Consider the following 27,923-nt stretch of genomic DNA (forward strand, 5'->3'; position numbering starts at 1 on the left):
TAGATTTGGCAATATTTGACCATTCTTCTTTACAAAACTGCTCAAGCGCTGTCAAATCCCTTGGGAAGCGCTGATGGACAGCAATTTTCAAGTCATGCCACAAATTTTCGATTGGGTTTAGGTAAGGGCTCTGATTGGGACACTCAAGGACATTTACCTTTTTGTTCCTTAGCCACTCCAGTGTAGCTTTGGCTGTGTGCTTTGGATCATTGTCATGCTGAAAGGTGAACTTCCGTCCCAGTTTCAGCTTTCTTGCAGAGGGCAGCAGGTTTTCCTCAAGGAATTCTCTGTACATTGCTCCATTCATTTTCCCTTCTATCCTGACAAGTACAACAGTCCTTGACGAGAAACATCCCCATAATATGATGCTGCCACCACCATGCTTCACAGTAGGGATGGTGTTCTTTGGCTGATGAGCTGTGTTGGGTTTGCGAAAAAATATAACACGTTCCATTTTAGTTTCGTCAGACCACAAAATTTCTGCCACGTGGGTACAAAATCTCCTGACTGTTTTTTTGCATACTTCAAACAGGATTCAAGGTGGGCTTTCTTGAGTAATGGCTACCTTCTTGCCAACCTACCGTACAGGCCAGATCTGTGGTGCTTGGGATATTGTTGTCACATGCACACTTTGACCAGTCTTGGCCATAAAAGCCTGGAGCTCTTGCAAAGTTCCCATTGGCCTCTTGGTAGCCTCTCTGATCAGTCTCCTTCTTGCTCGGTCATCCAGTTTGGAGGGACAGCCTGATCTAGCCATACACCTTCCACTTCTTAATAATCGTCTTGACCGTGCTCCAAGGGATATTCAAGGCCTTTGATATGTTTTTATACCCATCCCCTGATCTGTGCCTTTCAACAACTTTGTCCCTGAATTCTTTTGAAAGCGCCTTGGTGCTCATCGTTGAGTCTGCTTTGAAATGCACTACCCAGCAGAAGGAACCTACAGGAACTGCTGAATTTATCCTGAAATCATGTGAATCACTACACTTTAACAAAGGTGGAGGCCACTTAAATTGGTGTGTGATTTTGTAGGCGATTGGTTACGCCTAAGCTAATTTAGGATTGCTATTACAAAGGGGGTGGACACTTATCCAACCAAACTATTTCAGTTTTTATTTTTAATTAATTTTCTACAAATTTCTACAATATTTTTTTTTACTTGGAAGTTGTGGGGTAGGATATGTAGATAAATGAAAAAAAAAAAAAACGCATTTTAATTCCAGGCTATAAGGCAAAAAAGGGGAACATTTTGAAAGGGGGTGTAGACTTTCTATAGGCACTGTATCTACCCTTACTCTGGTCCCACCACAGTTGGATATGTGATGGACTACTGTGTTTGATTCTTAGTAGTCTGTTACAGGAAAATATTTTAACTGAAAGATTACCCAGAGAAGGATACACTATATGTGCTGTTGAAAGTTATTTGCCCAACAGATGGCTCTTGCATCTATAGCTGGATGAGCTCCACAGTATGGCTCTTTTGAAGTAATCCATGCAAGGTTTTTATTTTGGGTTTGGAAAGACTGCAAGGGCCATCTGTAGTCTTAGTAATAAACTGTAGTAAACGCGTAACATTTTTTATGAGAAACAAAGTACAGAAGCTGTGTCTTGGCATTGCTACTAATAAACAAAACTTTTTTGCAATATTATAATTTTTAATTTTGTATGTTTCTAGAAGAACTCCCTGGTAGTCAGTTGGACAGGACAGATCTGAATTAAAGTAATAACTACAACCATAAATGGCAAAAGTTGCATCAATTTGTTTTGCAACTTGAACACTGCTTTGTTGGTGACAAAACAGTAATTATAGTGTTGCTAAATGTACCAAGTCTGGTCACAACAACGACTTAACCTTTGAATCTGAAATGCCCTTGAAAAAATTAATGAAAATCATTACTCAATTCCAAGCACAAATGGAGGGAGCCATCAGTCTTGGCCCTCTCATTAAAGGCATTTCTTCCCATTAAACTTACAGCTGTGTGACAGGGTGCCCACCCCTTGTGTGTATTTTATTTATGTATTCATTTGTTGTTGTCGTTACTACATAAATATATTGCGTTTATGTGCAAACGGACAAAAAACGTCCGACATGTTTATCTATTATTTGAGACTGGCGAAAAAGTCGATTTTGTAAAGTGTAGCTGGTGAGGATAGGGTTATATCCCCATCTTAGTAAAGCTCATGGGAATGTGGCTGGAGCTTTAATAAGGTCATTGTCTAATAGGTAATTAAGGCTCCAGCCACAGTATAAAAGACCCACTCTGGGCTCCGAGAGTTGGAGAGTTTAGGAGAGAATTAACCAGAGTAAGAACGAATGCTACGAGCCAGCGAAGCACGGTACCCGTTTTTATAATAAGAATTATAGTTTGTGTATGTTACTTTGGCCTGTGTCACCTTTTGTTTATTAGTGTGCTTTTGTTCAACTGTTTATTTTGTTTATTAAATAAAATGCTGAGTGCCAATGCTCAGTTTCAGCCCCATACCTTTTGTTTATGCACTTCTTCCTGGTCTGTGACATTACTACACGCCTGCGCGCTGCAACCACTCTGCCACAAGCTGTCAATAGAGCCAAGTTTCTTTTATACTTTATGGGAGTTAAAAGGCAATTAAAGAAGGCCATGGTTTTGTCCTTCCTTCTAACTATTGTAAAAGTTGCTGTAAAGTAACAATTTTCATTCACCAAGTATGAAAGTGATAGATTAATGGCTGAATTAGTGTTTTCCCTGTATGGATGCTGCTTAGCATTTGGTGAATGTGAAAAAAAAAATAGCATTGACATCTCTCGTACAAGTGTAAAAAAAACCCAAAAAACTGTGAATACAAGAAATGCTTTAAACAAATTTAACAAAGTATGTGAGCAAAATACATTTTGATTAAAAGTAACATGTTACTTGTCAGTAGCTTGACCTACATCCACAGCATGCATGTAGATTACTACCTCACATGAATGAGACATATGGAAGTAAATTTGGTAACAAATTGAATGATTTATTGTGTTGCTAAACATGTCTGAAACAAATCTAACCCCATTTCCTTGGAAATTCTGATTCAAGTAACTGATTCAAAATAATCTAAGCAGCAATAATCTTCTCCAAATCTTTCGTAGAACTGGATTTTGTAAACAGCTCAGAACGTGTCTATGTATTGCAGGATGGTTGTAGACTTGTTAGAGCAGCATTCATCCTTTAGAAATATGTAACTGTTCTAGACTATATGGGAATTTACTAAACAGTTGACAGTGAGCAACATTCCAATGTGTTGTTTCAACAGCTGCCTGGGGTACTGGGTAGCAGCGGTGATCTGGTTTCCAAATCAGATGATTCAATCTATTTCACACAGCTTAGACAGAGTTAGGGTGGATGTGCATAGAGTTTTAAATTAAGTTTATAAAGCACCCAAGAGGAGTAATTTCTTAAAATAGAGATGTAGCAGATGCATGTACTTTATGTACAGTACACTGATTTTTTTTTTTTTTTTTTTTTTTTAAATACAAGATTTCACTTTAATACCAGAGTAGTTAGTAATTAACTAATACTCACAATACTTAGTCCACTGTAAATAAATAAATAAATAAAATAGAAAAAAAAAAACTGAAGTAAACAACATTGTCTTTCGGTTTCCTTGATAGGGCATTTGTATTTCAAAAACAGTTTAACAAAAAAAAAAAAAAAAAGACTGCTATACTATTAAACACAAATGCAATTGCAAATATATTTTACTTTAAACAAAGTGTCATTACATTTATGACTTCATCCATCCAGTATCAATAACCGCTTAATCCTTTACAGGGTCGCGGTGAACTGGATCCTAACCCGGCAGACACAGGGCTAAGTACTGGGTCATTTGAGTTTCCAATTTAGACATTATGTGAAAAACATATATTTTGGGCGAGTAAAATGAAACACTACCTTAAGGTTATGAGTACTTTAATGCTAATGTGTGCGTATTTTTGTGTTTTATGTTGTATGTGGCGTGTTATTGTTGGTGTGGATATAGTGGTGTACGGGGGTATAAAGTGGGCTATGTATCATGAGTGACTTAAAATGAATATTTGTATTTAGGGACAGGGATTGCACAACCACTTCACATGGAGAGAAAATGTGTATTATTATGCAGGCACAGGGATTGCACAGTTAAGTTCACGTGCCAGTATTCAAGTGAATGGTTAATTAATAATTGAATCCCGGCACAGCTGTATATATAGAAGGGGTTAGGTGTTCGGTGAGTGGAGAACGGGATTAGAGAGTGTAGAAAAAAAAAAGATTACAATTGCTAATGTTCACGATGGGGTATGCATTAACTACAGCCTTACATTTTAACTGTAATGTTACTTTGACCTACTGTAAGAAAACTTGGTCTTACAATAAGAACAAAAGCAATTCTCATTTGCTTTATTTACCACTTCAATATGGCTGTGAAGCAAATGAACACAGAAACAGAGTTTTCTTTTTATTTCCAGTGTTGCAAATGGAATGTGCAGTATTCAGCAAAAGGCCTGCATGCACATACTATATATTTGTAATATTTTAAATACAAACTGTATCAATACTGCACTAATGCAAATCTAGAAACAATAATATTGTATTCCTTCTTGATTGCTTATAGCAATATAAAACATCCTGGCTCTCTCCAAACACAGACTATTGTATTATATAGATTTACCTAAATTGGAAGAATAGGCTGAAGGGGACAAAGACAATGCTGAAAAATCCCAAAGATCAATAATCCAGTTGCTTATTTATTACTAGTCACAAACACGCATTGGAAGTGAGTGCATTGAACAGTGTTTTTATTTATTTATTTTTTAAATGAAAACCCCAAAACGTATTGATTACATGTTTCTGGCAATTTCCAGGCAGGCTACAATTAGCTGTCCTCGAATTTCTATAATAATTTCTATAAGCCACACGCAACATATTAACAAGTGACCATTGAGACACCGGGAACAAACAAAGAACATGAATGAAGTTTGATAACATGCAAACTCAAGCTGTGCAACAAAATTGCTATGCATATTCTTTTATGCATGACTTTAAAATAGCAATTCATATTTTTTCAATGCTTAAAACATTCAGTACGCATCTTGACTGGAGCGCTGCCCGTTACTATGTACTTTTCAGAGAAATGCAGCGTCACCAAACTACCCTGTCTAACCTTCACAGAGTACTGTCCATTATGCAGTCAAGCCGTCTCTCTGTCTTTTCAGCAGTTAGTTAGATTTGGTTTAGGAAGATACAAATGAAGGGAGTGAGTCACTTCACCTTGCTATACTGAGAGCGATCAGATTTAGAGTCACTGCACGCACCAAGGCTACATAAAGTCAATTTAAATTTAAGTCAGTGCTTTATACCATAATTTCGAACACCCATATAAGACCAGATAAATTTAATTCAGAGTGTTTCGTGTACCAGATACAGACCTGAGGCAATCCAAACTCAGTGCTCTTTGCTGAATACTGCTGATTAAAGGCTAGGTTTAAAAATAAATAATTCAGCACATTGCTCTCTGTTCTGGAAGACACATATTGATCTGGGTGGGGAGGTTATTGTTTTACCTACTCTACTCACTCACACCTTTGAAGGGATGGAGACCTGTTTTAATAGCTAGGCAATGGGGGTGTGCTGACATTCGTGCACGTAGTAGTTAAAATAAATAAATAAATAAATAAATTGGCAGGTATTCAATAAATCCATTCATTAATGTGTTGATTTTAAAACAAGATGTCCTTCCTTCACCTGTACAATCGAGTACCAACCAATGGCAATTAACTTCTGCATCTGGGGTGCTAACAGTATTACTGTACTGTTGTACCAAGTCCATAAACTGACTATAAAATATTTTCATTGTCCGTTGATGGTCTTGGTACGGCAGTAAAACTGCCAGCTCTCTGGATGACAGGAAAATGTTCTTACCCTACTGTAATGGTTACCTACAATAATAAGCATGTTGTCCTTCTACTTTTCAAGGTTCCTTCAATACCTGTTAAGCCTCATCAGCTCATATAGGTTATATTTTGGGGGCATGGGCAGGGGCAAGAGAAGTACTGCAATATAGAGAAGGGAAAATAGATTCATGCTAAAGGCCTAGATTACAGTGCAAAATGTTGGTACCTGAATTCATCACGCCCCATTAAATATTCAATTAAAATCATTCAACCTACATCCAACCAATCTTTCCATGCCCAAAGAAGCGGAACCTAATCACCTGCCTTAGAACCGCCAGCATATGTCAAGAGGATGTCAGAATCATAGACTATTTTGCATAATGAAACCCTCCACCTCTGCAATAATCCAACCTCCCATAAAATGAATGGCCTACAAAATGACAAACTGATTTGTAAGGGATGCTGTTTCCACTGGTTTCATCAACTCTTAAATGTCACAGCCAATGGATGAACATTTTTGTTTTTTTAGGTTATTTCAAAAACATAAATGATTTGTTTCTCTCCTACAACAGCAATGATTATACATTGCTTCCCTATGCAGGTGAAAGCACTCGGCAGATACTTCACACAATTACCCTATTAAATGACATTCCAAGGTCAAACTCACCCAGGACTTACTTTACCAAACAAATGCTGTTATGTATCACAGTGCGGTTATGTATTACAGTAGAATCCAGCTCAGATAACACCCCTCTTTTTGTAGCAAGAGAAACAGCGGTTGTTTGTTTACATGCCATTTTGTAGTGATGAGGTGCACTCGTGGAAATCAGAATACAAAACAAGGCAACGCTATGATGGCAGTTATGGAAAGATGTAACACACCAATCAGTGTGCCTCAAGATATTCTCGAGATGAGAAGTCAAATTTTAAAAGTCTGAATAAACCTTTTGAATTTAAGTTTGATGAAGATGAGTTATCAGTTGTGAACAAATCATTAGTGGTGCCAAAAAAGGTGTTCTTTTAAGTGAAATGCCTGTTACTTTAGGTGGAGCATTTTTAATGGGAAAAATCTGTTTCACCACAAAGGTGTTCTCTTAGCTGAAGTGTTCTCTCAGGAGGTGTTCCTATACGCGGAGAGTACTGCAATCCTTTTCTTCAACTACTCTGTATGCTGCAACACAAAGATTCTATAAAACACTAAACTGTCTGACACAGAAGGCAGGCAGTAGTTCCGTTCAGTCACAAATACAAGTACAGTACATATGATCATTGAGCTCTACCCCAAAACTCTCTAAAAATGATAGACTGCTGCCTACCTGCACAATTGATGTAGCTGAAAACCTACATTTATGTTTGCTCAGATATATATTGTGGAACGTGTGGAAAGGTGTATAGGCCCTTTGTTTTATACTTCTTGCTAATCCGCTGGCTTGTTGTATCACTCAGCTGTAACACTTGGTGCTTGTAAATGTTGCATAAGTACTTTGTGGGGCTGTTTGCAATCCTTGCAGCTGGATCCAACTTTGTTTAACTTTGGGCAGAGGCCAGCAGACACCAATAATTTTTTTTTGTAGTGCTTGGCTGCTGATGAAATAAACCTGTCTTGAGCAAAAGTGTGGCTGCAAACAAGATGGAACAAGTAATAATGACAAAGCTCTCTTTAAATGCAGATTCATTCTGGAAAAAAAAATACTGCCTACCTTGAAATGGAAAAGGAATAATCCACAGAAGAGACTGTAAAGGTCTGCTGTTAACAGGGAGAGGTTGACAGCTGTGGCACTGGTCCTTTTAATGACCACTGGCATGAAACTATACAGGCCAAACATGCAGGCACTGAATCCAATATACAGCAACCCTGGGGAAAGAAAATGGAGACACTTATTAAATCTGTTTCTGACAGATTTAGTCATAAAACAACTCACACGCTCTCTGTTTTGTTTTATTGCATCACAAAGCTGTAATGCATTTAAGGGAAGGTGAAGGTTAATGTTGCTTGATTGAGTGATGGCGTCTGTTAAGCCATGGAGCAGGGACAGCCGCAACATGCACCTCCTCTTGTTCTTGCACCAGTGTTACTTAACCTTGCCATAAAGGGACTTATTTGGATTCAATTAACACCGGTATTGATGTACAGTGGCTCCTTCAGCAAAATGTAATTTGGCTGTAAATGACCTGGAGTTTGACAGGACCAGTCACCTTGGGTTTCAAAGCAGTGATTTTTAAATCATTTTATATAGCACACCAGTCTAAACAAAGGGTATGTGTTTCAGCATATCCCTGCACGGTTTAGGAAGCCACAAGGCATAATATACAGTCGTTTTGCCAACACACACAGCTGTAACTTGGAGTTGTTTACAGCCATCCTTTAATTCAGCCTATTTCTTGCCTGCAGCATTCCTCTGTGTTTACTTGAAATAATCGTTGTGAGCATGGCATACTGTGTGCACTGTCAAACTCATATAAAAAATGAAATATAGGAAAACAATAAGGCAATAAAATTACTTGTCTACATGGATTCCCAACCCCCATGCCCAGTTCGTACAAAACACTAATAAATTTAAACAAGAATAACGATTATGCTCAATAGACTTGAGGATGTTTTAAAATGTATTGTAGTTTGTATTTTTGGGGCTTTTGGATTCCAGCCACAAACAGTCATTACATAAACTGCAGTCATTGTAAAGCAGAAAGGCATGAGAAAGTTTTGAAAATAAGTAACATGTTGGCTGAGGACAGGCAAAATGTTTTCAAGTGAAAACTGAAAGACATGTCCATCAGCTGTTTTCAAAAAGCACTGTAAACAAATAGAGTCATCAAGCTACAAGAAAGAGAACAGGGAATGCAGTAAGTCAACCTATTTACAAATATTTGGTGTGGAAGATGTGGAGTTTGTCAGGGTACATACACAACAAGATTACAATTCAAAACGGCAGTGCTTCAGTCCTACTCCAAATGGTTGGTCAGGATTAAATATTGAACCAAAATTACAAAGACAACATATAACTGCCTCAGAACGTCATATGCTACAATACTTCAGTAGCATTCTAATGGCAGAATTTTATGTAAACCGTCAATCTTTTAACACGTTGATGCCATCAAACTGTGCTTTAAATTACTTAATTAGACCAATAATTGGTAATAATTGGTCTAGTTAAGTAATTCAGGGCAAAGTAGGAACAAAGCCAGGAGGGACACTGGCCCCCCATGACCGGAATTGCTCACCCCTGTGTTAGATGCTTGATGATAATGACCAAGAAAATATATATTGGGTTCTAGAACACAAATTATTTTTAATTCCACTAAGGCACTTCAGTGATGCTGCTTCCAGGGTGTTGACAAATGCATTGGTTATACCCATCAACATTACTGTTCAGATGCATGCGTTCTTAATTACATAAGTGCCTTGTCTGGTTTTGCATTACTTTAATAAAAGCTGCCAAATTCTATCAGGAATGCTCTTAGTTTTTACATGTATTTATTACAGGGAACATTGTCAGTCTGGTTTGGTCCTTAAATTACCCTTTTAATGTAATTTGGGGATTTATATGCCTGCTGTGTCCTTTGTGAAAGCTCCTGCCCAGCAGAAAATATGGAAAAAAAAGATAGCACAGGCTGAATCTACAATATAACAACAGATGAGGAGCCACCCTAACATCAAGAGACTGTAATATGTATGGTAATATCCTGCCATAAAACATGAAACCGGCGTAGATACACACACACACACACACACACACACACAGAGTAGAACCTCATTTATCCACACCCCATTCATCTGTGGCTCCCTGACGAGTTTTATCTCTGAAATTCAGTACATTATTGCCAATGTAGACATACTGTCCGTGCTGCTCACACGCACATGGAGCGCCATTTGTGCCAAAACTATTCAGTAATTATTTTGTCAATTCATAAATTAATTTGTATATTTGTCAATTATTAATATAATAATATCTTCATTTTCATAGTAGACCACCATCACAAAGCACTTTACAGAGGTAGGCTGTGAACTGTACATTATATGCAGAGTCACTTACAATAGGACACTGATTTAACATCTCATCCACAGGATGGAGCACAAGGAGGTTAAGTGACTTGCTCAGGGTCACACAATGAGTCAGTGGCAGAGGTTGAATTTGAACTGGTGACCTTCTAATTACAAGCCCTGGACTTTAACCAGTGGACCACACTGCCTCCTAGATTCATAGATTAATTTCTCCATCAATTCAGAAATTAATTTGTCAATTTGTCTATCAATTCATAAATTAGTTTGTCAATTCGTCCATCAATTAATAAATTCATTTGACAATAATTAATCAATTCATGCAGCAATTCATAAATTAATTTGTCAATTCATTCATAACAAAGGCATGACAGACTTCTGGGTTAATGGAATGCTCCACAATTGATCTGTGAATGAATTTAATTGAAAGGTGAATTGCCAACTGTCAATCTCGCACTGTGCCAATAAAGGCGTAACCATTTCTAGCCAATTGAAGCAGGTACTAAAATGGCTAATCCAATGATAATCCAGTCTCAAGCAAATCACCTTCAGCCAATAACCTTGCTGCTTACTAGAAAAGGTGTTTCAAATCACCAAAAAATCACTAGCAAAAAAAAACAAAAAACAAAACAAAAAAAATCCTGCTTTACTTTGGTGCATCTCGGAACCCTGAATAACAGATGAAAAAGAAAACAGAGATTATATCTCGTGAGAACAATAAATTATTATTAATAATAATAATAATAATAATACAGCAGAAGTCTTATCCAATGTTACCTACAGTTTTATTATGCAATAAGTGACAAATACAATAAATAAACCAAATATGATAGAATTACAATAAATGAATAAAACAAAAAACAAAAAAAAACAGTATTATAATAATAGGAGGTTTGCAGAATGCTGGTGATGCAGTGCTGGATCCAGGCTGCCGTAAATCATGGAGTGAGATCTGAGGGGTAGATCTTTGGGGTCTACAAGTACGTTTTTGTGCTCTGTGTATTTACAATCTGACATACCACGCCGGCCTTAAATCACAGAAACAAAAACTACGACAACGACTCTACAAAGCTGATCATTGCCAAGACTTCAATATAGCTACCAGCATTCATGGGTCACCCATAAATAACGCAGCGATACAAATGTGTGTTAAGGGATAACCTAACAAAACTATTTTAAATCAGGACTGTATTAAATTAAATATTGGTGCCAAAATGACATAAGCAGATACAACTACCCAAAATCTCATTTGTGAATCAAAAATGGATAACTGTTCTACAGAAGCCCATATGTATCCCTTAATTATATAATCAATATTGTGAATAAAATACTATACGTTACTCTATTGAAAAAATACATTGTTTATCGATTTAGCCTATGCAGTTAACATATTTGTAGAACTATCGTAGTTTTGTGTCTGTGGTTTAAGGCAGTAGTTGCAGCTGTTCTGTTTGCTTATGCGATGAATTCTGGGATTCTTGGTTTTCTTTGTTTTTTTTTTTAATCTGCAGTTTGTATTAATTTTTTTGCTGGAGGTGACTGAAAACACATTTTCTAGTAAACTGTAAGGTTATTGGCTGAAGCAGTTTTGATTGAGACTGGATTCTCATTGGTTGCCTTTTTGGACAGTGCGAAATTGACAGTTGGCAATTCATCTTTCAATTAATTAATTCACAGGTCAGTCGTGGTGCAATCGATTAACCCAGAAGCCCGTCAAGCCTTTCGTATGGATGAATTAATTTATGAATTACTGCACAAATCGATTATTTAATTTCTGAATTTCCAAATGAATTTCTGAATTAATGGACAAATTAATTTCTGAATTCATGGACGAATTAATCTATGAATTTGTTCATGAAGTCATGAATTAATTGACAAACAGCTGTGGCGCTCTACACACACACACACACACACACACAAACACACAAAACGACACATGCGTCAGTCTAAAAGCTGTGCAGTCGACGTGAAGACAGCAGTCCTACAGATGGAAGGATTTGTGTCTTGGTATGAGCAGCAGAAGGATGCAGAGTCTGTAAAATTAGTTCTCCTGAGGCAGTTACTTCATAAATCCCAGCAAACATATGTTGCTTCACTGAAACAAAAGACTATGATAGACTTTGTCAAGGTTCAAATGAACGACTTGCAACAGTGAATTGTTTAAAAAAGCATTTACTAAACAAAAAAAAAACACTTCTGTTGATACACATTTTGTTGAAATGCAAGAAAAGTAACTACACAGCAGGCTTGTTTATTTAGTTTTAAAGTAAAAAACAAAAAAAAAATTAGCAATAATATCTTGTGATATTTCCAGCTGCTATCACATGACTTAATTTAAAGAAAGTGTGAGCTAATGGGCTGATTTTTTATAGGAAAAGCTAGGGAAATGGGATTGAGGGTGTATTACATTTTGATTTTGTTAGGAGTAAGACTGTCAAAGTAAACTAATTAAAAAAAATTCTTCTATCTTTGTAATATATTGTATTGTATTCATATCCAGTAAATGCTAATTTGGTCTACATTACTAGTTTCTGTATCTTATTCATGCATTCCAGTCACCTGCAATGATACCTCATTTACAGTGCCTGTAGGAAGTATTCACCCCCCTTGGACATTTTCACAGTTTGTTGTGTTACAACCTGAAATCTTGATGCATTTAAATGGGATTTTTTCCCTTTGATTGACACAACCTACTCAAAAATTTCAATGTGTGAAAAAATGGGGGATGAAAAAACAAACCAATTAAAAAGAAAAACCTGAAAAGTCTTCAATAGATAAGTATTCACCCCCTTTGCTATGACACTCCTAAATAAGCTTGGGTGAACCAATTGCCTTCAGAATTCACACAGTAAATTAAATGGAGTCCATCTGTGTGCAATAAAAGTGATTCACATGATTCCAGATTAAATACACTTGTCTCTGTAAGGTCCCACAGTTGGGTAGTGCATTCAAAGCAAAGATACTACCATGAAGACCAAGGAGCTTTCAAAAGAACTCCGGGATAAAGGCACAGATCAGGGGAGGGGTATTAAAAGATTTCAGAGGCACTGAATAATCCTTGGAGCACAGTCAAGTCCATCATTAAGAAGTGGAAGATATACTGCATCACCCAGAATCGGCTTAGAGCAAGCCGTTCTCCCAAACTGAGCAGCTAGGTAAGAAGGGCATTTTGGTCAGAGAAGCCACCAAGTCGCCAATGACAACTCTGAAAGACCTACAGCGCTCCACGGCTGAGATGGCAGAAACTGTCCATGTGTCAACAATAGCTGAGGTACTCCACAAATCTCGCCTTTATGGAAGAATGTCAAGAAGGAAATAATTTCTGAAAAAAGCCCATGTAAAATCCTGCTTGGAATTTGCAAAAAGGCATGTGGAAGACTCTGAAAAGATGTGGGAAAAGATTCCGTGGTCAATGAAACAAAATGTAACTATTTGGCCTAAATGAAAAGTGTTATGTCTGGCACAAACCCAACACAGCACATCACCCAGGTAACACCATCCCTACTGTGAAGCATGGTGGTGACAGCATCATGCTATGGGGATGCTTTTCATCAGCAGGGACTGTCAGGGTAGAGGGCAAAATGGATGGAGCTAAATACAGGAAATCCTTGAGGAAAACCTGCTTCAGTCTGCAAAAGACCTAAGACTGGGACGTAGATTCACCAATGTGACACTGGGGTAGCTTAAAAACAAGAAAGCGAATGTCCTAGAGTGGCCCAGTCAAAGCCCGGACCTGAATCCGATTGAGAATCTCTGGCAAGACTTGAAGATTGCTGTCCACCAACGATGCCCATCCAACTTGACAGCTTGAACAATTTTGCCAAGAAGAACGGGCGAATATTGCACGATCCAGATGTACAAACCTGGTAAAGACTTACCCCAAAAGACACAGCTGTAATTGCTGCCAAAGGTGGTTCTACCAAGTACTGACTCAGGGGGGTGAATACTTATCTAACCAAGACATTTCAGTTTTTTTATTTTTCATTAACTTGTTAATAAAAGTTCTCTTGCCTCTTCAAAGTGTTGAGCAGGTTGTGTAAATCAAAGGGAAAAAAATCTAATCTAAATGAATCAAGATTTCAGGTTGTAACACAACAAACTGTGAAAACGTCCAAGGGGGGGGGGGGGGGGGGGGGGGGGGGGGGGGGTGAATACTTACTATAGGCACTGTATCACCGGATTTCACACATCCGAGGACCTATGTCCCCCCAAGCACGTGGATAAATGGAGTTTGTGTGTGTGTGTGTGTGTGTGTGTGTGTGTGTGTGTGTGTGTGTATAATATATATTATGATATATTATATATATATATATATACACACACATATATATATATATATATATATATATATATATATATATATATATATATATATATATATGTATATATTGTGTGTGTGTGTGTATATATATATATATATATACATACACACACACACACACATACACACACACACACACATACAGTAGAGAGACAATTATCCAAACAAATTGGGACCGATACTTGTTTGCATAATCCACAACCCACCAAGTTTGCACACAGGCCCACCCAAATCCGCATCTATGTGCCCCGAAGGTGGCTGTTTAAGTTTAGGTCAAATAGGCTATTTTTTATAAATGCTTAGGCTTTAGCTAATCAAATCAAAGTAGTAATTGTGACGCAATATTTGGGTCGGATCTTCCTCTCACACAACGAATCATGTGCAAGTCACATTTGATTGACAGCTTGCGAGGCAGTTGGCGCGGATCTGTTCAAAAGTCACAGATGTTTATTTTAACGTGCATTTTTAAAGTAAGTTAGTAGCAGTTTGGTGGTAAACATGGCAAAATAAATCTGCACCCAATTTTAAGAGTTTGTTTTAGTAGAAAGGCTCGAACGAACAGGCTTAAGACTGACAAATAGCTTATAATTGCTGTCGTTTGAAGAGATATGTGCAATTTTTTGGAGTGTCCCGATTATAAAACTGCAAGCCCCAACGCTTTATGCGGAGACAAGAGGACACTGTCAAGGCAATGGTAAGTAATTGACTGACTTTCATCATATTTAATAATTGCTTAAAATGTAATACTGTGTTCTCACTTGTTTGGTGACGCTGCCTGTTTGACTTTTTAAAGTACATTCACTATGAATATATGTAAGTACATTTATTTTTTGTCTACTTAAAACATTTTAAATGGTTCACATGGGCTATAGTGGTTGGGAGTTCCGTCATAGACAGTTTTCTGTCTTAAAAATATTTTGGGAACTAAAAGATGAGCGTGTGTTTGGAAAGTGTACTGTAGGCAGGCAATGGCTTTCAGCTTCTTGCAATTTACCGTGAAAAAATAGGCATTTTATTTTCCTTACAGTACTTCACACTATGAATTCACTCTTTTATCAGCACTGTGCATTTGGTTACTATGGCAACGTGGTCAAACAAATACCGACTTCATGACTGGTGTTCGAGTCATACTACTGTACAATGACCTAGCGAGCAAGTAATACTTATGTTACAATTTATTAATAATTTGAAGGTATCTGTGGTTTTAAAACTTCATAATTATTTTTCCGTAGTAAAGCAATACAAAAACTTTGCTGTTAACTTTTCTCCCATGTATAAGATTTATGGAAATTGCTTCATTAGCGTGTCAGCATAATTTTAAAAGGTTTACAAAACTTGAAAAATGTTGCTGAATTTGTGACTCAAGGCTGTTTTAAAAAAATCTATTTGTGTCTGCTTGTTATGTTTTTTGCAGCTAATGCAATATCTTTGTTTAGCTGTACCTGAGAAAATGCAGCGAAAATGAAAGCAGACACATTTAGCTGGAAACAAGGTATTCTCGGCATAGATAAGATTTGAGTTTTAGTTTGAAGGCAGCAGGAGCTGATTTTGATTTTTGCTTGACAGATGCCCTTATGCAGGTCGAGTTACAGAGGCAACAAGTTATTACAATATAGCTAAGAGATTACAATACAGCTTAGAAAAAAGCAACACAGTTTCTTGGTGTGGGGATTTTTTAGTTTCTGTTTACAATTTTTGTCAAATGAAACAGGTTTTGCAGTTATTGTGCACAGTGTGTTTCTGTAGGTTGTATGCACATGTGCTTTGTATTTGTACTGTATACATGCAACTACTGTTATAAACTGCAAAAAATATTCGGCACCATACATTCTCAGTCTTGGCTACTTTACTCTGCTCAAACCCCGGGGAGATAGTTGATGATTTCAGAGTTTTAATTGATTTAAATCATTTTTGTAATGTAAACTATTTCCTGTGATGTCAGACCTTAGGTACTTGCCCGTCCACCCAAAGTTGGGGCCCACCCAAATTTCCATTCCTAGCTATGCCCCTGGCATAATAGATTTGTATGGATAATCGAACAGGTATTAATAACAATTACTGACTATTTAATGATGTTCAGATTAATGTTAACACACACAAGTAATGAAATAATGTAATTAAAACGTACCATATACATTTCAGTACCACTTTGACACATTACATAACTTCAGGAATTATTAAAATGTCAAAAATGCAGTAAAATGTATCTATACTTTGACACTTGCTGTTAAGGCACTGCAATAACGTGCAGTTGATATCAATAAAATAAACGTTCTTAGCTGCTCAATAACAGAGACAGGATCTCCAGCCCTTACTGACGAAAATAGAAGAAAAATCTAGAACGAGGTGACTTTTAATTTGCTTAACTGCAATAATTTAAAGCATACAATGCTCCATCTAATTTTGGTGGTCTGAATAATTCTGTAACTTTCATTTGCCTCAGTCTGCTGGTCCTTTTTTTGTCAATCTCATAGCCGTTTTAGCAGCAGAAGCTGCGTGCATAATACACCACACATATTTCACCACATGATTACAGGTGCGTTCGGTTGATTATAAAGTACGGTTGATCAAAGACTGGATAACTGACTCTACTATGCTTATATATATTATATATACACGTGCATTGCCAGGTGTGATGAGCGGTTTGGCACTGCAACCCGACTATGGTATCCCGCTCTGTGGAGTTCTCGGCGGACCGTTTTTGATGAATCTGGCTGCTTGCGCCCCATATTGAAATTTGCAGTCAATTTAACTGCCGTTGCTCGGCGGTTTTGCCTTGCACTTCGAATTAATGCACGGCTATCACGATCCTGGAGTATGTTCTTCCGCCCACTGTTGCCCTTTGCTGATGATGTCTTTCCCTCGGAGTTCCATCCCGACATCACCTTAGACACCGTTGCTTGTGAAACGTCAGCAAGTTGAGCTGTCTTGGTCACTGAAACTCTTGCCAAACACGCCCCAACAACCACCCCTCTTTCAAAGTGACTTGAGGTCTCCTCTTGCAGCAATGCTAGCCATAATTATAGGCAACCAGGCCTGTTCAGTATTTTTATAGATTACCCTAAGCATGCTGGGATGTTATTTGCTTAATTATGTGTGTGTGTGTGTGTGTGTATATATATATATATATATAAGGACTGTCAATCGATAAAACATTCTGATCAGTTAATTTATGGGCATTAGTTGATTAAATTGGTAGATTAATCTGTGCAAATTTTTAATAAAGGTAGAGATTATCATAGCAGCTGTCCGGCATAGTAATACTAAAAAATCAGTAGAATAAATAAATAAATAAAAAAATAAGCCCAATTGTAATTTGGTCTTTTAAAAAGCATTTATTATTATTATTATTATTATTATTATTATTATTATTATTATTATTTTTATTATTATTATTTTTTATTTTTATTTTAGTAAATGTAACACATTTTCACAGAACAACCATTCTTTCGGGCCACTGTCAGTCATATACCTGATAACACAAGACAGCTGAGCTGCGTTTTCAACATCGGTTGTTTAATCTACCAATATAGCTACGTACTTGGATTCCTGTACTTCTGCATCTAGCAGAATCTGAGGCACAGGAGAGATTAAGCCATTCAGAATCTTGGTAGAAGTACCCGAGAACACTGGCTATTGACATGCGATTGCTGAACATGCTGTCATAGTCAGAAATTAGAGAAAGTAATTCCACATAATTACCTCTACTTGAGGAACTGGTACCATAGTCATGCCATCCGAATTTGTGCTTGTCAAAGTAAACAACAAAATCAATCAAGCACTTAAGAACCTCACGTTTTTTTTCTTACTTGCTCATTGTGATGTATTGTTTCCCTATGCAACTGCTCATCCAATTAAACATCAATCTGGGTTTGTCCAAATGTTTTGAGTGTTACAGTGGATCAGAACTGACTTTGAGAACGCTCTGAGTGCTGTTCCATATTGCCTTTTCTGTATTGAACAAAATACAGCTCCAGCAGTATACTTTTTTTTAATTGACCGCTACCGATAATCCATGGATTCCTTTCATGACTTGAATGTTGGAAATGAGTTGGAAGAGTAGATCCCTTCCCTTCCTGTGTCAGTTTGGGTATTTGTGGTGTATACCTCCATTTTCTTCTGAGAACGTTTTTCTTGAAAATTGATTTGTAACCAAATTTATTACAATGTCTCCATTGTCTTATGATTTGTTTTTTAATTTCTAGAAAGCAGTTCTCAATATAATTCTCAATAACAGTCTCTAATAAGCAATATTGCGTAAAATTCAGCTATTCTTACACCTTTGCCCTAGTATATTTATGTACAGTCTCTACTCACTAATGAATGATTGGACACTTGCATAACAAGAGGCAGATCTTTGACTCTCCCAGTGGTTAAACCTACTAAAGACCTTCAACTGTTGATGTCCCGCCTTCGCTCACTTATGATTGGACTGCCGTGGAGAAAATGCAGATGTTCTATTGGTTGATTTTATTCATATACAAAACTAAAATTCTGCACGATTAAATTGTAAAAAAAACAATCTGTGATCAACTCCGTGATCAATCGGAGCAGCCCTAATTTATATATATACACACACACACACACACACACACACACATATATATATATATATATATATGTGTGTGTGTGTGTGTGTGTGTGTGTGTGTGGTGTGTGTATATATATATATATATATATATATATATATATATATATATATATATATATATATATACACACACATACATATTATATATATACATACACACACACACACTGACTTTTTGACAACTAAAGAAAAAAAAATCTGCCATATACATATTGAGCATTGCCATGCAAAATAACTTTGATGCTTATCTGTGCCTTGACAATGTGCAAGGCTTCCGATACCCACCTAAGATTACTGTTGCGATTTATCCGCGCTGCACTGATTTCTACAGCGGAACTGCTGCCCTTCGTGTCATTTAATTTTCAGAACAATCTTCTTTTGTCACTGCTTAGGGACTAACTAATGGCGCAAGGAAACACTGACACAGCAGGGGTAGTATTAAAATGCAGACAAGGTTATGAGGCAAGCAATTCCAGCTTACACTGGATAGACCGCCTCTCTTTCTCTCTCTTTTTCTTTTAATTTGCACGCTCAAAGTCTTGCACAGTAATCATGTAAAACCATCATCTCACCTATTTGCCAATCCCATGGTACCCTTAACAGTTCCTTATGTTCCATTATAGCTCTGTAATGGAAAAGAAAATTAACATCAGGCAGAGAATAGACTGGGCAGGCTAGGAGGAAGCAAAACAGGATCAGGAATAAACTGTTCAGTGCAGAACACACTGTACTGCAGAATCTACGAATATATGAATGTGTTGCATGTAGCACACACTGGTAAGAATGAGGCTGTGTCCACAATCATATGAACCATTCATATACTGTAGTCCACTCATCCTTTTCCTATTGGATAAAACCTATCCCATTTAATACTCATTTCTACACATCATACAGGCACTTTATGAAGCATTAACCAATACAGAACTTTATAGCCCCCAGATCTTTTATTACCCCTGGCGTTATCTGTTCAGGTAATGAAAGGTCTGTGAGGCTACGCAAAACAGTAATGGAAATAAATAATCTTGAGCATCTCGTACCAAGTTGTTTTAAAGCACTTTACAAAGAGTGTCCTGCTCTCTGATTGAGTTGCATTTTTTATGTTTGAATACTTTGTTAATAACATACAATTATTCACGTATCAAGCTATACATTTTTAAACACACACTGCCAGTTCAAAACAAAACAGGATTTGGTGTATAACATGTACAAGGAGGAACCTGCCACCATGTTCTAGGATGATATTGAAAGTACAGCCCGGGGATCACTTCTGGCTCACCCCCTCCCTTTTCATGTCTCTCTATCAGTCTTTGAAATTGTACCCTGAATGGCTGCCAACTGCCACCAAGCACCAGTACTGAAGCAATAAAAGGGCAACAGGCAGATAACCAGGTGCCTAGAGCGGGGAGCTGGGAGCCAAGAAGCCCTGGTTTGAAAACACTGCTTTGACACTTTTGCGCCTTTTGTCTCAGTTTGACCCAGTTTAAAATTTTTTTTTTTTTTTTTTAAAGACAAGAAAATACATACAAGTGTGGCTTCTTGGAAAGTCTATGGGAAATGTGGAGCAGATTCAATAGATCACATTGGTCAGTTGCAACAAACTTGCAAATTTAGTATGGCATGGAACTACTCAAGATCATGAGGGTTAAACTAAATCGTCTTGTCTGTATCAGAATGATGTTTAACACTTTATTAAATAAATAATAAATAATTACTGTTTTGCTTAATATGTTGTAAATACATATCAAAGGGTTTAATTTATACAAGTAACAAGCCAGTACAACAGTTAGTGAAGAATCGCTTGTCTAACTTAATACCTTGCTTTACATTCCTCTAGGGCACATACATTGTATCCATTGCAATTAAGAACATCTTAAAACCTACCTGCAGTCTACAGTATCTAGAGGCTCTCGATTCATTGCTGAAACTATCCTGCATAAACTATCATTAGTACTGTCCTCCAAGATGATCATCTACAGTTAGTACGTTACTTTTAATTTGTTGCAATGATTGGAAGTGAATTGGAAGTGATTAAAACAAGTTATTTAAGTTGCATTAAGGTTGTAAGCAAAGAACAGGGGTAATAATGCACCGAAGTCTTACTATGCAGCCCTGAGAAGATGGGCTATTTTTCTTAAATTCGTCTCTGAACAACACATTTTATCCAGTATGAAAAACAAGTAATGACAGCGCTGCACTGCAGCAAACAGCAGAAGTAGCTAATCTGATAAACTAAAATATAATTTTTGAAGGGAATGCCAGTACTCACAACTGTATGCCACTGAAGAAAGACCCAAAGAGTCCAATCATTCCTAGAAACTCCACTCGACTGAGGTTCTTCACAATGAACTCCTCGCACACATTGGAGATGCCGTACAGCGTGGCTCCACCCAACACCAACAGGTCTCCCAGGAGCTTGTGTTCTCCTAAACCAAGAGGGGAAACCATGTTTAAAACCACACTGACTGGACCTGTGGCTTACAGCCTTACACAGTTTTATAGAGAGCTCTTTTAGAAACAATCTGGACACTGCTGTAAACTGTATCTGGACAACAGAATCTTGACACTGCTGTAAACTGTATGAGAAGAACTAAAATCCAAGGCTCTACCACCAAAACAATTGGTGCAGAAAATTTCCCCTGGAAGACTCGAGAGATGTCCTGCAACAACACTATAGTTGACTTCCAGTGCAGCAGTTATTGAGAGGTCAGCAGGAAAGTTATGTGATGTGGCTGGATAAAGATCAAGTTATGCACACTAGTATTTTGTATAAGATAAATGTTACAGAACCCACCCCCTTTTTTATAAAGGTGTTTTCCACCCACCCCCCCACCCCACCCCAAATGAAAACTTAACTTACCCAACCCCTGCTGCCTGCCAGCCAGCACATCAGCCCCCACCATGCAGCCAATCCCCAGCAGGCACACTCCGATTCCAACGAAGTGAACTGCCTTGTACCTCACCAGCAAGAAGAACCAGGACAGTAATAGCACCACAGGGATAACAAAGCAGTCTAGCAGCTGCAACACATAAGAAACCAGTGATTAATACTCACCACGGCAATGGTGCCAACAAAGGTACTTGGCCACAAAATATCAGTAAAAGATGTTCACCATGTTTTACTGTTTCCTTGGGATAAGAAGCCCTCTTTGGAAGCTCATAGATACTTGAGAACTAAGCGATTGGGAAATGCTAATCTAGCAGCAGGGAAAAACTAACACAAGTAAAATTACAGTTATGAGAGCGTAGAAAAAACGTATTTTGAGGAGCTCTTAAATAACAGCTTTTTAACGTTAACACTCTTATCAATACAATTTAAAAAGGTGGTGTTCAATGTGCATTTTTGCTGGGAAATAACTTACCAAATTTACTAATAGTCAACATTAATTTATTGGTATTCTCATTTAAAATTATTATTTATACAGTGTGCCATAGCCTACATATTGATTACCAACGTGCAACTGTCCTCAGGATATAGTGTGGAAATTAAGCTTCTGAAATAAAGTGTATTTTAAAATTTCGCAGTTTTTAACAGCTATAGTACAGTTCACACCCATCCTTCTCTTGTGTGTTCCTGCCAATCTGTCACTTTTCGCACTGCGGATCCACAGCGAGGCCACCAGACCTATAGTGCCGGAGGACAACACAGATCTGAATGGCTCCACTGCAGAACCGCTGGTGCCCTATCAGCCACAGCGGTCGCTGGTGCGCAGTGAACCATGGATCCCCCTGCCGACCTAAGCCCTCCCTACCTGGGCAGCCAATTGTGCACCGCCCCCTAGGAACCCCCAGTCACGGTCGGCAGTGAATTCAAACCTGCAAACCTGCAATCTCTAGGCTATAGGGCGCATTCTGCATTCCACGCAGGATGCACCCTTACTTAATGCGCCACTCGGGAGCCCATAGCATCTTTCAACAACAACAAACTGACAATTCAGTAATATTGTCCACTCAGATATCTGGCAGTGTCCATGAACTCTTACAAAAAAAGTTAAAAAAAAATGTATATGTTATCCTTTATAAACACTTTCAGGATTATTTTCCTAAAACTTCTCACCGGAAGGTTGCCAGACTAATTAGTAGAAGTTCGTTCAAGGTAAATCTAGGGTTTAAAGTGTTGTTTTAAAGAAAACAATGAGAACAATTGTTTTCTAATAGCGATACTGCTTGCTTGATGAAGGCTCTGCCTTGTGGGAGTTGAACTTGACGTTCGTTAGCACCCTCGCCATTGGCTCGGGACACAACTCCAGTTGCGGTCAACTACCTCACGGCAGAGTCTTCACCGGCAGGTCGCTAAAGCAGATCAAAAATATTTTGAATGGTACATATATCAGTATTTTATTTATTGACATTGTCGTTCAGTTCGATCTCATACACGTTTGCTTGGTTGTGTGGCTTAATCTTTAAAAAATATGATGGGGGGTTTGGGGGTTGTGTGGCAAGGAGTAAAAAATATGATGGGGGGGGGGGTTGCAAGGAGTGTGTGGTATGAGAACAATATTTGCAAGGGCATGTTGAGTCGCTGCACTATGCTGTACAATACGTGTAAATAGTGCACAATACATGTAATATAATCGCAATTAAATATATGTAAATATATCGCATTAACAGTACAATTACACAAGCGAATAAGGAGATAAAAGTATATTCAACACGTATCTGTTCATAGTATCTATCGTCTCAGGTCAGATGAAAGGAAAAATGATATTGAGATATGTGCATGGTGTCCGTTTATGCCCTCGGGGGCGGGCATGACTGTGTCACAGGCTCTGAAGGACAGTCTTTGGTTACTGGGTCTTTAAGGATACATAACCATGAGGTAATGGTTACATTTCATACTTGATAGGGAAACACTACTGATCCTGTGTATGAATCAGGGTAGTTTTCAACTCCACTTAGACTATAATTAAAAAATTATAGTAACTGACTTCTGATACAGTAGCTCAATTAGTAATTGGGCTACTTTATCAGAAGTCCCCATGCTCATATAATGGCCATTTATAACTAATCACCTCCCAGTTATATGAAGTGGCTCTCTTGATCTGCTCTATGCGGGGCTGTAGGAGTCAGTATTTTTAATATTGATGAAGCAGTTTCAAACCTCATTATAGTCTAAATAAAAATGTAATAAATAGCTTTATTATATATAATTTATTATTTTTTTTTTTTTAATCTAATTACAGCTATGTAATTTTACATGGAATGCCTCTTTAAATCCAGTCTAGTATTTAGTGATAAAAAAACAGACCCAGTTGAATGAAATGTGTGATTTTGTTTCTATTTTATATGATGAAAGAAAGTGACCTCCCAAGAATTCAAATGGAGGCTGTCATCTTCCCCTCGTAATCCCTTCACACTGCAATATTATTCGACTGCCACTATAGGTCACGTTTAAAATAAAAAGGCCCTGAACATTTGTACCAATTTTCGAGGGCACTTTAAGAATTCTCGTAACCAAATAATGACAGGCTGTGGATTGTGTATCCAGTCAGCATGACAACACACTTCTCTAATTTAATAAAGTACTGCTCTGTAAGATTGGGAGGAACAGCATCTTCAATTTCCCTAATATAATGTTTTGAATGATTGTGAGATTGCCTTGCTGATGGATCTATTTTTCTGCTTTACCCTTAATATATTAATTTGTTTTGCCTTTGTCGGCTCTAAAGTAATTTCCTCTATGTTATTTTCCATACGCTGCTGCCTTATTGCTTAATACTTTAAACACAGTGGTCTTTTATTTCTGCAGTGTAGCTAGTAATAATGTTAATATAGTGTATTCAGCCCTTCATTTCAGTTTTTACTTAGAAAACTCTTGGTCATATTTTATTTATTCCCATACCTTTACATTCAGTAGATTTATTTATGTAAACAACAAATTATCTTTTAGTGCAATACAACAGGGCAGTACTACACGGCTTCTTGACAGATATTTACAGCTTAGTGGATGCAGTTAATTATTTCATGACTTGTGCAATCAACACATTTATATCCTTTTCAGAAACTGCCTTTTAAAAAAGAAAAAAAAAAAAAAAAAAAAAAAAAAAACACAACAGTAAGCTACCAGAATTAATTTAAATACCGGTACACAAAAATAAATACAATTAAATAAATAAAAATGGAAAATGAATTAGAAGTTCAGAAGAATAGTAAAATAAAATATTCTGGGCAGCGTACAGTGCAAACAATAAATAAGGAACTCTCTCAGAAGTAGTCTTAAAAAAGAGAAATCAATGATGCTATCCTTCTAAATCTACTCAATGGTTTGGTTTCATGATTTACTGCACCAGCTAATAAATTAAGCACTGGAGATATACAGATGGTATTTCTTTTTTGGTATTTCTTCATTTTCTACAGAAAAATCAGTCTGCTACATTTTAACTTTATATTTCTTTACAATGTCTTCTCATGTGGTGCACTGTTTATGAACGCCCTCCCTGTAATTATATTATGATTAGGTGTTCTGATTTCCGCTTTTTACCGATAAAAAACGGTAACACCCCCCGATACAAAAAAAGAAAAAATGAAATAGGTGTATATCTAATAAACACCAGAAAAACACTGGAAATGGTTACTCAGTTCACATTGACTTGACCCCATTCCCTGTGGAAAAAACAGTTAGGCAATGTCCCTCCTTCCTGACTTGCATCTCGCATTGATTTGTTCTGAATACTTAAACCCACCCCAACTACTGAGTGGCAGCAAATTGCTACATTTCTATTGGAGGATTGTAACGCACTTGCGAGATTTAAAACAAGACATTCTTGCTCGCTATTTAAAGCTATATTACAGTACTATAGGCAGTATTTACATGCTCGTGGAATTTAAAACAGAATTGCAAATTTTGTCAAAATGTAAAAAATGCATAAGCACACAAAAACCCCAGAAGAATATACCATAAGGATTACGTTGTGGAACAAATCAAAGGAAAGAAAGTGCAATTGAAGTGTGCAAGTACTGTCAAGTTACTATACATATTGTGACAAAAAAAAAAAAAAAAAACCTGAAAGTAACCGAAAACAATAATTTCATACAGTACATAAAAAGCGAAAGCCCTGAAAATGTTATTAATAAAAAACAAAAAACAAAGCCATGATCAAAAGACTTAAGAATTAATAAACATGCTTACAGGAGTTTGAGTGATGTGCCTGTGTCACTAATGCTAAAACATTTTATTTCTAGTCAAATTATGAACATTATAGTTTATGAGCTTTTACAAGAGGATTAACTGCAATTGGTTGATTGAAATATTCCAAACTCTTTATGCAGAATGGGCTCATGATCTCAGCTCCATTATTCATTTACACACAGCCATCACATCTTTCAAGTTACAGCTGACTACCATGAACTCTGACATTCACCCACGTATCAATCACAAGAAGTTTCCCAGGGGGTACAGCAACAGACTTACATTTCTGTAACACATTTCAGAACTGCTTTCACTGCAAGGGTTGCAATATATTTATTGCTGGAAAATCAGGTTTCTCCATGATAACTTTTTTTAATAAATCCCTTCAATAACCTGTCTCCTTTTGTCCTCATAACTATTTAGTGAGAATTTGTTTTGCAACACAGAAGATATGTCAAAATAGCAGATTAAAAATCCTAGGCACCTATTGTGTCTCGCCTCTGTCAGAGCATTTTGAATAGGCTTTTAAATACTGGCAATGTGCTTTCCTGTACATTAAAGAAAGGGTATCAAATACAAGCAGAAAAGCATGACCCTGTGGAATTATCTCTGTAAATAAATTGGTTTCATTCTCCATTTTCTCTGGAGAATGAAACCATAGAGGATGGCTATCGTTTTTCTTCTAAACAGCCTGTGACTTCTCCAGATATTTTGTCCACATCGGTTCCACGCTTCATGTGATTTGGCACTGTAAACAACTCCATCCCTTCTGGTTTAAAGCAGAAGTTAATTTCACACTTCTCTGGGATCAGACTCTGGTTTATCGTCTTTGCTTCTATCCATTCTCTCAAAATCCTGCAATCATGGCGACACAAGGAAGGCACTTTCCTTTCTTACCATTTGGCTTGCTTTTCACTCTCTAGCACCTTCTAGAACAATCACCTGCCTGTTTCTCTTCATGATTAAATCTTTTAGTTGCTGCTAATTTGTTCCAATTTCCTTTTCCAGCTAAAAGATGGTTTTGAAATTGCCCTTCTTGATGACTGTTAGCATATTATGATGATGGTAAACGATAATTTGAGTGTCATATATTAAATTTCATACTTGGCAAGAGTTTAAGACATATTGTAAAATTTTCAAAATCAAAACCATAAAAGGCATAATAATGATCCATCCCTTGGTACATCTATATTTTTACTGTTCTCCAGCCCTGCCTGGATACAGTAACCTGTTATCAATGTCAGGGTTTGAAGCAGAAGTAGACTAAGACCCAGGGGAAATCTCTGTGCAATTGTCCGCTGTCTGCCATTTCCAATCTATAAATCCAGAGAGTCTACCGAATTGATTTCCTTTCCCTACAGTAAAGAGTGTGGCTGCAAAGAGCGAGATCAAGGTAAGATTAGAGCTGAAGAATGATTCCTTCTCATTCCATGAATGAAAAACTGCTCCTATGGATTTTCTCCTCACTATTGGATGTACTGTATGATGAAAGGGTGTCTCCTTTATCCCACAGTATTTCATTAAAAGGGCAACCAGAATAAGATTTTATGGCCGTTTTAAGACTTTACTTCAGTCTTGTAGCCGACACATAAATTACATGGATGCACTTGAGCTGACTAAATGGAGATGGCATTTAGCATGGTGATCCAAAAAGTCTTACACCTTGTCAAAACATTTTTCTACCACAGTTAAGTTTGTTTAGTTTTATTAGGACTGACGTTATGGATGGCTTTCCCAAGACTCACACAGCAAGTCAAGTATTCAAAACCAGGACCTCATAGTGGTGAAGGAAAGGAGACCTACCTGCACACTTGTCAGTGTTGTGTACTGGTAAGCTTTGATTACCAGGTAATTGGCTTCGATATCTATCAAGCTTAGGATCATGTACTTCCACCATCTTCTTTTCAATATTGCCAATAAGTTTTCTTCTCCTGGGAGACACAAGGAAAAACATAATCAGTTACATCTCAACCAGAAAATCAACAATTTAAGTTTCTAAAC

The 27,923-nt window shown here is 37.3% G+C and overlaps 1 protein-coding gene across 1 annotated transcript in view; it reads right to left on the reverse strand.

Annotated features, from left to right (window-relative positions):
- The window catches only part of LOC121316173 (solute carrier family 35 member F1-like), a 104,045-nt gene that overhangs the window by 11,467 nt on the left and 64,655 nt on the right, over positions 1 to 27,923 (reverse strand). The window contains exons 3-7 of the mRNA XM_041251039.1: positions 27,726 to 27,853; positions 21,654 to 21,813; positions 21,063 to 21,219; positions 19,369 to 19,421; positions 7,585 to 7,739 (exon numbers count right to left, since the gene is read on the reverse strand). Of these exons, the coding sequence (XP_041106973.1) occupies positions 7,585 to 7,739; positions 19,369 to 19,421; positions 21,063 to 21,219; positions 21,654 to 21,813; positions 27,726 to 27,853 (653 nt within the window). The remainder of the gene's footprint in view (positions 1 to 7,584; positions 7,740 to 19,368; positions 19,422 to 21,062; positions 21,220 to 21,653; positions 21,814 to 27,725; positions 27,854 to 27,923) is intronic.

Source organism: Polyodon spathula, chromosome 5 (genome assembly GCF_017654505.1).
Source record: "Polyodon spathula isolate WHYD16114869_AA chromosome 5, ASM1765450v1, whole genome shotgun sequence".
Lineage (NCBI taxonomy): Eukaryota > Metazoa > Chordata > Actinopteri > Acipenseriformes > Polyodontidae > Polyodon > Polyodon spathula.